This window comes from Catharus ustulatus, chromosome 8 (assembly GCF_009819885.2).
Source record: "Catharus ustulatus isolate bCatUst1 chromosome 8, bCatUst1.pri.v2, whole genome shotgun sequence".
Classification (NCBI taxonomy): domain Eukaryota; kingdom Metazoa; phylum Chordata; class Aves; order Passeriformes; family Turdidae; genus Catharus; species Catharus ustulatus.
In genome coordinates this window covers 4,181,453-4,191,112 of record NC_046228.1, presented here as the reverse complement: position 1 = coordinate 4,191,112, position 9,660 = coordinate 4,181,453, and the positions used below count along the sequence as shown (strand labels likewise).

General features: G+C 43.2%; 1 protein-coding gene across 1 annotated transcript; it reads right to left on the bottom strand.

Annotated features, from left to right (window-relative positions):
- Positions 1-3,737: 3,737 nt before the first annotated feature.
- On the bottom strand, positions 3,738-8,282 carry C8H10orf88 (chromosome 8 C10orf88 homolog). The gene is made up of 6 exons (XM_033066705.2): positions 8,260-8,282; positions 7,976-8,167; positions 6,904-6,976; positions 6,131-6,337; positions 5,024-5,493; positions 3,738-4,259 (listed from the first exon to the last, which is right to left on the bottom strand). Exons 2-6 carry the CDS (start codon positions 8,083-8,085, stop codon positions 4,031-4,033), a joined length of 1,089 nt encoding a protein of 362 aa, XP_032922596.1. The 5' UTR covers positions 8,086-8,167; positions 8,260-8,282; the 3' UTR covers positions 3,738-4,030.
- Positions 8,283-9,660: the final 1,378 nt, after the last annotated feature.

The window sequence follows — 9,660 nt, the reverse complement described above, 5'->3', positions numbered from 1 at the left end:
TTCCATGTTTCCTGTCTTGAAGTACAAAGAACATTTTCACCTCTTTAAGAATCTGATAATCAACAAACCTTTCAAAAGAAATATGGTAGAATCCACATAAATTAACCCCCAAAAGATTCCCAAGATCTAGTTCATAGCTCTGTTTCAATAAGGGTGACTGGAGCATAGCTTTGGTACTTCCCATGCTCCGTGCACTATTCCTTAACCTTTTTGCTGCCTGGATTGGTTCAGTGCTTTGGAAAAAAAACAGGCAGAGAACTGATAAGATTTTTTGGTTGCAGCCTGTTTCACATTTCCAATACACCCTGAGCCTCTGATAAGCCCAGCTGGGCAGGTTTGTAACTTAATTACAATTCCTTTCCACTGCTCTGCTGTGCAATCCCAGCTGAGCCCTTCCCACGGTTCCCTCCCCAGGATGAAGGTCACAGCATCACTTACACCAACACCATCTCCCTGGCTCCAGCTGGCAGCACCATCACCCGCCAGAGGAACACTGAGATCATTGCACAGTGCAGAATGAAGAACAATGAAACCCTGGAACTCATTTACATCACAACAAACAATGCCATCCAGAACCTGACTGCTGAGGGGAGGTACAACGTCAGCATGGCTTTCTACGAGTCAGAGTCGTTCTCCAAGCCCATACAGTACTCCCCATACTACGTAGACTTGAACCAAACCCTCTTTGCTGAAGTGACTCTTCATTCCACTGACCCAAATCTCCAGGTGTTCATTGATACCTGCACAGCATCTCCAGAGCCTGATTTTGGATCTCTGACGTACGACTTGATCAGGAGTGGGTAAGGATGACTTTATCACAGTCTCCTAATGTGTGAGGAAATGCAATCTAAACACCAACTGCACTTCCTTATTTTTGTCTCTTCCACTTAGTTTCTTTAGCAGGCTGTGATTGGAAGTGAGTTGCAGAAAAATTTAAAGATATTCCACTAACAGAGCTAGGAAAAACATGCACCATATCATGCTGGGCAAAGAAAAAAAAAAGCAATCATTGTATGGCCACATGTAAAAACAGTGCCCTGGTTAAATGCTGTACCTACAGTTCACTGCATTCAGTGAGAATGATTATTCTAAGTGGACTGTTTTAACACATCTGTACCTTCTTTTGCAGCTGCAATAAAGATGACACTGTGGTAACCTACCCAGCATTTGAAAACCATGGAAGATTCAAATTCAGGGCCTTCAGGTTCCTGCGGAGATTCCCATCAGTTTATCTGCAGTGTGACATTGTGATCTGTGACAGCAACAACATCAACACTCGCTGTGCCAGAGGCTGCATCTCCAGGCACAAAAGAGCCATCTCTCCATACACATGGAAAACTAACACTGTAGTGGGGCCCATCCGCCTCAGAAGAGATCTCAGGGCTGCTGAGCACTCAGGTAAGAGGGAAAAAATAATATTCATATGTGTGCACTTCATTCAGGTGTATTGTTGGTACTCCAGATAATGAAGGCAGTTGAGTCATTCCAGGCAAGGTTAAATCCTCCCACTCCATGCACTGACCAGAAAGGAATAAAAAGGACAGTGTTGAGAGCAGAAACCAAAAGCACCATGCCTTTAAATTAGAGCTGCAGAGGTGTTTGTAAGACAACGAAGCTTGGGTGCTATTTGCAGTCTGATCCTCAGTGGTCAGGAACTGAGAGCAAATAGAAACCACAAAATACTGAAAAGCTATTTTTAAAAGCTTTTATTGCTACTCCCACTGTGCTGGTTGTTCTCACTTTAATAGAGCCCAAAGCCCATTGGGCCACTTGTTTTCAGGTATCAGATCTAGGAAATATTTAGAATTAATCTTGCTCTTAAGAGTAATGAGATTTTTTTTTAATTATTAACCTTTCTGAACTCTAGTAACATTTTAGCTATGTTCTCATTTATTTCAGTAGTGAAAGATTTTGCATCCATATGTGTGGAAGTGGACACAGCTGTAAATGTGAAAAAGCGCAAATAGATCACACCAGGTATTATAAAGTAGATGAGTTTCACTGAGGAGCAGATAGGAAACCACTGGAACCACAAGTTGCTTTTTTTAGCCTAGCAAATGCCTCAAATCTCTCTCACGGTGACAGCACTGCTTGGCAGAAACTTGGCTGCAGCAATACCAAAGAATTGAACATCATGATGTTCTGCAGGATTGTTTTATTACCAATTTTTACAACTCTTCAGTACTTCATATTCAGGATTTCCACTCTGTGTGGGTCATACCAAATGAAAATATCTGAAAGAAGGCTTATTTAATCCCCAGTTAAATAATGTAACATTCTAAACTTTAAACACTTTATTTTTCTCTCTACACAGAATCCCTCACTGAAGTGGAAGCTGAAAAAACACCAAACCTGCAACAATACAACTTCTACACTCTGGCATTTGTGGTTTTAATTTCAAACATTCTCATTGTGGTAGCTGTGACACTGAAATATCACAAACACCAGGTAGGATACAGCTATCAAAGTGTCCAGAGCCCATTTTAACTACTTCTGGAGATTTCTGTCTAGTGTCAACTGCTCTTCACATTTGTCACCCACAGAGGGAAGAGGGGAAAAAAAAATAAAAAACCATTACATTAACAGCATTGGAACTCAACAACACTCAGAAATCCATTTCAGCTTTTGTTATCAAATAAAAAATCCAAACCAAAAAATCTCTCAACTTAGTACTCTATCTCAAGTCACTGAGTTGAAAAAGAGTGTGTCTGCCTTTAGATAGATACCTTTAGATGACTTTACACCTTTACAGGCATGAAGTACAAGATAATTAAGGTCCTTTTGTTTTTTAAAAAAACAAATCTTATCTTTTTTAATAATTTTGAAACTGCACCTGGCAGGAGTTAAGATCAGGGACAACTGCAAGATGTCTTTTCAAAGCACATTTTCCTCTCTTCCAAATCTACTTCTGTGGGTTTATACCATCAGGATGTGACAGTCTTCAAAAGACATCAGTTTTCCTGGAGAAGAAAATATCAGGCAGAATAAATAAAGATATTGGGTTGTACATGCTTATGCTGCTTTGTGTCAACACTTGCTTTCCCATCACTAGCTTCTGCCAAAAATGTTTGTGCACCCAGCTGAGGGGATTACCATCAAGTCCCCACACCTCCAACTTAAATGGTGCACCCTAGAACCTAAGAGCAACAAACAGAATGAAGTTTGAAACTCAGCCTTCCACAGAAGAGGCATTTGGAGACACATTCCCACCTCCCCAAATGACAGCAGAACTGATCCCAGTGGGTTAAAGAAGCGTGATGCAGTAAGGAAAACACCTCTGGTCTTCTGCAGCTACCCCAGCACATCCTGTCTGGGAACAACATCCACTTGGAGAGGAACCATGAAGGAAGTATTTGCACTTCTCAGGATAATGAAACCTGGATAAAGTCTGCTGAGCACACATTCATTTCACTTGTTCCTGCACACTCAGGTAATTTAGAAGGGAAAAAAGTATCACAGTCTTGTTGTAGGTATCTCTTAAGGAGCCTGGATTCCTAATTTAGGTGCCTGTACAGTCAACAAGGCTCCCAAAGAACCCAGGGTGGGTTCACATTTCCCAGCTCTCTAAAAGACAGCTCCAATGAAATCCAACCTTCCTTTTAGAAACAGAACAATAAATGTCTTCAACAGGAGTGCCAAAAAAGCAAAAGCAGCAATAAACTATATTCTGTTGTACTGATAACACACTTCACATCAAAAATGAATACAACCAAAAAAGTGAACTGATTACATGTAGGTAAAAAGATAAGCAGTAACTCAGTTTATTGTTCAAACTGCAACTGGGGGACTGTTCAGCTTCTAGCAATGTTCTTTAAATAAATAAGCCACAAAGGGCATACAAAACTCTCACATTCAGGAAAAAAAAACACATATTCTTAAGATCTTTCATAAAACTAACAAGTGTGTACAACAGTGGATAGAATTACAGTAACAAAATGCAAGTTAACACTGAGGTTCTTTATAGTTTTAACTGCATAAATATAAGCTTTGTGAAGTGTAATTACTCTCAAAGTATTCACATTGAATCTCTCTATCTCTCTCCATTAGAAAACCCCTCATTAGAATCATAGTGTGCTTGGGAAATTTTGTTTGGTTTTGAGTTCTGAACCAAGTCCATCAAGAGGAACATTTTATTGTCTATGTGTGTCTGAAGAGCCTGGATTTGGCAGTCAATATAGTCCATCAGTTTCTTCTCCATCAGATCCAGATTTTTTGAAATTATCTTTTCCAAATAGGAGCAAATAGGCTGTTGTTCCACTCTGTAAAAAGAGCAAATATAAGAATAAGCAAAACCTATTTCTTAATGACAAGAGGCAATATAGAGATCTGAGCACCTGAACATTTTTTAAATGTAAAATTTCTTTTATTAGGCAGTGAACTTTGGAAGCCATTGGGTTTTTAGCACAAGTAAAATACCCTGCCTGCCACACTTTAAATCTCTTTTTTTTTCATGAACATGCTATTGTACACAGTCATCTTCTTTCAACCTTGTTTTTCCAAAGGCTCAATTATGCATTAGAGAGCTTAATTACATAAAATAAAATCCACACAAGTCAACAATATACACAAAGTTTCTATTCTGTCAGCATGGCAGACTGTCCCTGTCAGCAGAAGTGTTTCAAGAGTTATCCAAGTTTTGCAACTCTCTGGGTTGACATCTGCATTCTTTAAAAATACTGGAGCTGAGATATTCAGTCTCCATTAAATCCTCATTCCTACACAACATTCCCACATCTCATGAGTGACACTATTGTTCCTGAGGTGTCAAACTGGGTAACTGTGACATCTGCACTGTAAAAAACAAAAGTTTAGTAACAACAAATGATGTGACTTCTTCTGAAAAACTACATTCAAGCAGCTCATCTGAAACATTGTAATGCTCATCACCACAGCCTTCAAAACCACACATTCTAAGATTCACTATTGCTGCTAATGAGAAGAAAATGCTTGCATTATGGATTTTATTTAAACTTATCAAGAAACAGTCAGTACTGCTTGGAGAGATTCACCAAACTTAACTCACCCAGCACTCTGAACACCTTCCTCTTTAGCCACTGCACTCTTCCCAAGGTGCCTCTCCCCATCCTTGAGCCGAAGGTGATTCACCTGAGTGCACAAGTTTTGAAGAAAAGGAAGAAGCACCTGTGGGTTGGCCACGTTTGGAGTGTCACCTCCTTGCTGCTGCACTTGCAGAGATCCCATGGCTTTCAAATCATTCCTGAGGTCAACTGCACTTTGCAGGGTAGGGAGTCTTTTAGAATCCAAAGTATTCCCTCTTTCAGGTACCTCTGAGTTCAGATCACGAGTTATTTTTAAATCTTTATGCACTGCTTCACTTGTTAAGTGATTTTTAACAGGCAAAGGCTCACTGGCTGATGGACTCAGTGATGACTGAAGAGCTGCACTGCACAATCCATCCACTGCACGGTCACCTCCAAAGTCAGAATGTTTCCCCAAGATCCAACTGAGTTTGTCTCCAAGAGGGAAACTGTTCTGATGGGGAGAAAAGCCCATTTGAGTATTCAAATATACTGGAAAATATACAGCAACAACAACAGATACTTTATGACCCAGCATTCTACTAGTAAAGATTTTAGAAGTAGTTTAGAATTATATTCCTTGTAATTATGAAGTGTTAATTATCCTGTCAGTGTCAAAGTAAAAGAAGAGCTTTACTGACTTCATTTCCACCATGCTGTACCCCCAAACTGAGTTATTAACATCAGATGGATTCAGGATTCTGTTGGTACAGCCTACTTTGCAGGATTAGGATCTAAAGTAAGTGTTGTTCCCTTTCAGTTGAAGGTGACATGGTTATAATGACCATTAGAGACAAACCAGCCCAGCTATCCACACCCTAAACACTCCAGGGAAAATGCCCACCATCCTTGACCAGTTACAGTGCAAACAGGCAGGAGAGCAGGGTGGCAGTAAAGCTTAAAATTATAACTATGCATATAAAAATAACAATCCTGGAGTACACAATCTTTACTCACTGCACTCATTTGAGTGGCAACAGATCAATTAGGATGAAAATGGCAGAAAGTGCAGATTAAAAAAAACCCAAAATCTTTTTTGAACATTCCTAAGTGGTAAAGTGGCAGTTTGTGCCTGTGGAACAGTGACTTACATTCTGCTGACACCGGACCATGTCCATGAGCTGCTGAGCACCTGGAGACAACTTAGATCCCATGGATTCCATTATAGTTTGCACTCTGTCTAGGTCTATGCTTGAGCCTAGTGAAGGAAAATCAGTTGCTAGTTTTGCAGACACTGCTTTCACTTCTAGAATTATTTTACTGATGAGTACTCTGTGTTTCTCACCAAAGGAGAGCAGCTATTGCAAGAAGGAAAAAAAATACTTTGGTTAGGGAAAAAAACATTTCATGTTTTCTTTGTACATAGGGGACAATGTATTGTTCTTTAGAGTCTTGGGATAAAATGTGCTGAAGTCTTTTCCAGGGAAATTAAGCCAATTTCTCCTTGCTATTATTCTCCATAAAATTCTGACTGGAACAGAGGTACCTGAGTGCCACAAAGATAAACAAAAGATTTTTCTAAGCATTTAAGAGTAGTGGCCACACAATCTTCACAAGCTTATTTAACCCCAGAGCTGACAGTTCTAATCAGAGATCTGCAGTTTATCTGGTCTATGTTGCTTTTTTTTTCTCTAAGACTAAATTATCTGTATCATATGAAGTCTTCATGAAAAGAAAACTGAGATAGCAATTTAAAAGCTGCACTCTGCCATCAAGACAAAGTATCAGCAAGCAGATTTTTAAGTCATTAGGTGAAGAAATGAAGTGGATAAAACCAATAATTTTACTAAGAGCAATGTAATTTAGCTGATTAAGTGGTTAAAAAGATAAAAGAAAAATAAAACAATGCTGTTCAACTCCCTACCTTAATTGTACAGGAGGCTGCAGGGCATTCAAACTTAAGGTACTTGTGGTATAAAGTAACCTCTTCAGTTTCACTAGAAAAATAAAAATAAACAAGCTGTGACATCAATATACAAGGTACTTCTTTTGTAGAAATAAACTATATTGGTAAATATTTAGATAAGAAACAAGACAGACTGGAACACATTTCTAATGCAAATTTATGGTTTCCAACAGCAGCTTTAGTTTCTAGTTTTTAGCAATTTTTTACTTTCTAATAGCAGCTTTAACGCTTATAAGCAACTTGTAATGAATCTTATCAAATATTTATGCAAAAAACTACTTGTATGTGTGCATGCACTGTGCACTAGAGAAGCTGCTGAGGTTCAGTACATTATTCACACATCCTCCCTGAGGCTCTGAGTCGACTGGTTTCTATTTAGCTAATTAAGCAGCAGATGTGCCATGTAATGACTTAAAAACAAAACAGAAACATTGCTTTATTTCCCCCGGCAAAGCACGGAAAAACTATTGAAGGGGAAAACAAAACCTTCTTTTTTAAATCTTCTCTCTTGTCCTTTGAAGTGTGAGATGACTACTTATCAAAGAGACAAGAGGTCTTTCACAGAACCCAAGAACGGGCTGGGTTGAAAGGAATTTTGAAAGTCACCCAGTGCCACCCCTGCCATGGCAGGGACACCTCCCACTGTCCCAGGCTGCTCCAACCCCAATGTCCAACGTGGCCTTGGGCACTACCAGGGATCCAGGGGCAGCCACAGCAAATCTGGGCACCCTGTACCAGGGTCCCACCATCCTCACAGGGAGGAATTTCTTCCTAATATTCCATCTAACCTCGCCCTCTGTTAGTGTGAAGCTATCCTCCCCTGTCCTATCTCTCCAAGCCCTTGTCCAAAGTCCCTCTCCAGCTGTCTCGCAGCCCTTTCAGGCAGTGGAAATGGCTCTAGGGTCTCCACGCTGAACAACCTCAGTTCTCTCAGCCTTGTTGAAGACACCACGTCTGTAAGAGCAGCAGACCCTCACAGAGACACCCAGAGCGTGTGCGGGACCCAGGCCCGGCCGTGCCCAGCACTCACCCCGGGGCCGGGCAGGTGCCTCGGCTCTGTCCCCGGCCGGTGCCGCAGTACTCCTCACCCACGTACACCTCCATGTTCCGGGCCTGGCTCACGATCCCCACCGACACCATCTCGGTGCCGGGCCGGCACTGCAGCCGCAGCTCGCAGGGCTCCTCTCCTCCCGCCCGCCGTTCCGCCAGCACGGCCTCGCTGCTGCCGGGGGGAAGAGACACGGGTAGTCCCGCCAGCCCAGCCCAGCCCTGCCCGGCCCGCCCAGCGCCCCTCTCGCCGCCCGCCGCCCTCACCCGGGCTCGCCGTCCCCCGCACCCCGCCGCAGGCACAGCGCCCGGGCCAGGCCGCCCGGCGGCGCGCAGGGCCAGGAGCAGCGCGCCGACACACAGTGCGGCTCCCGGCCTCCCTCCTCCGCCGCCTCCTCCTCCTCCGCCGCCGCCGCGCAGCCGCTGGACATGGCGGGGCCGCGGGCAGCGCCCGGCGGGGACACGGCCCGGGGCAGCGGCACCGACCGAGCCTCAGCGGCACCGCGGCCCGGACGCGCCTGCGCCGCGCGGGGGCTCCGCGCGTGCGCGCTGGGCGGCGGCGGGAAGCGCCTGAGGGAGCGCCGGGGGCCGGGCTGCGGGTGGCCGAAGGGGAGCCCAGACCGGGGTTAATTCGTGTGGAAAACACCTCTGAGATGTCTGAGTGCAATAGGTGACCCGGCATCGCCGTGCCAAGCGTAGCTTGGCAGCGAGTGTTACGTCCAGGCTGTCCTTAAACACCTCCGACTCCCGCACCTCCCACCATCGCTCCTTCTGACAAGAAATTCCTCGTAATATCCACCCTAAACCTCCTGTGATGCAGCTTAAGACAATGTCCTCCTGTCCTGGCACGGGTTGTTTGGGAGAAGAGACTGACCCTGAACTTGCACCAGAAGAGGTCCAAGGTCGATATTAGGAAAAGTTTCTTCCCCCGCAGTGCGATCCCCTGTTGGGCTCAACATCTCAAAGGTCTTTTCCAACTGAAATGATTCTTGGATTCTGTAAAACTTGCTAATACGTCAAAATTTGGAGCAGCGGGATTCTCGCGGGTTGTGTCCTGATAGTGCACCGAACAGGAGAGAGGCTATGAATAAAAGAGGCCATCAATAAAAGATGGGGTTCATTTAATTTTCAGTAGGATCTCACCTTCTGGAGTTGGGGAATGATGCTCCTGAGGCTCAGACACAACCAGGGAATGAGGATATCGAGTTCTGTCAGTGCAGGAATGTTCGGGGTGTTCTCAGTCTGTGACTCCCGGGAAATGGACCTGAACAGCAAATACAACCAACATTCTGCTTTTTGTCACTTATGACATTGTTTTATAGGATTTACCAGCAATGGAAAACTGGATTTTCTCTGCTTTAATCAAAGAATTAATTAAAATTAATTAATGTAAATGTTTGTGTGTGTTGTCTCAGTCTCTTTTTTGTGTTTCTAAATGCACTTGATACTTCTGAAATGCGTTACAAACTCCTCTGGTTTTAGAAGCGTTTATCTTCTGCTTTTGGTGGCAATGTGGTTGCATGGAAGATTACTCTGATCCTGGAAGAGCAATGATCTGCAGAAAGTTATGGACTTATGGTGAGGAGAATTGTGTTTAACATAGAAGGGGCTGGGTAGAACCTCTGTTTTGGGGATTTTCATGTGTTCATATGCATTATATTTTAAAGT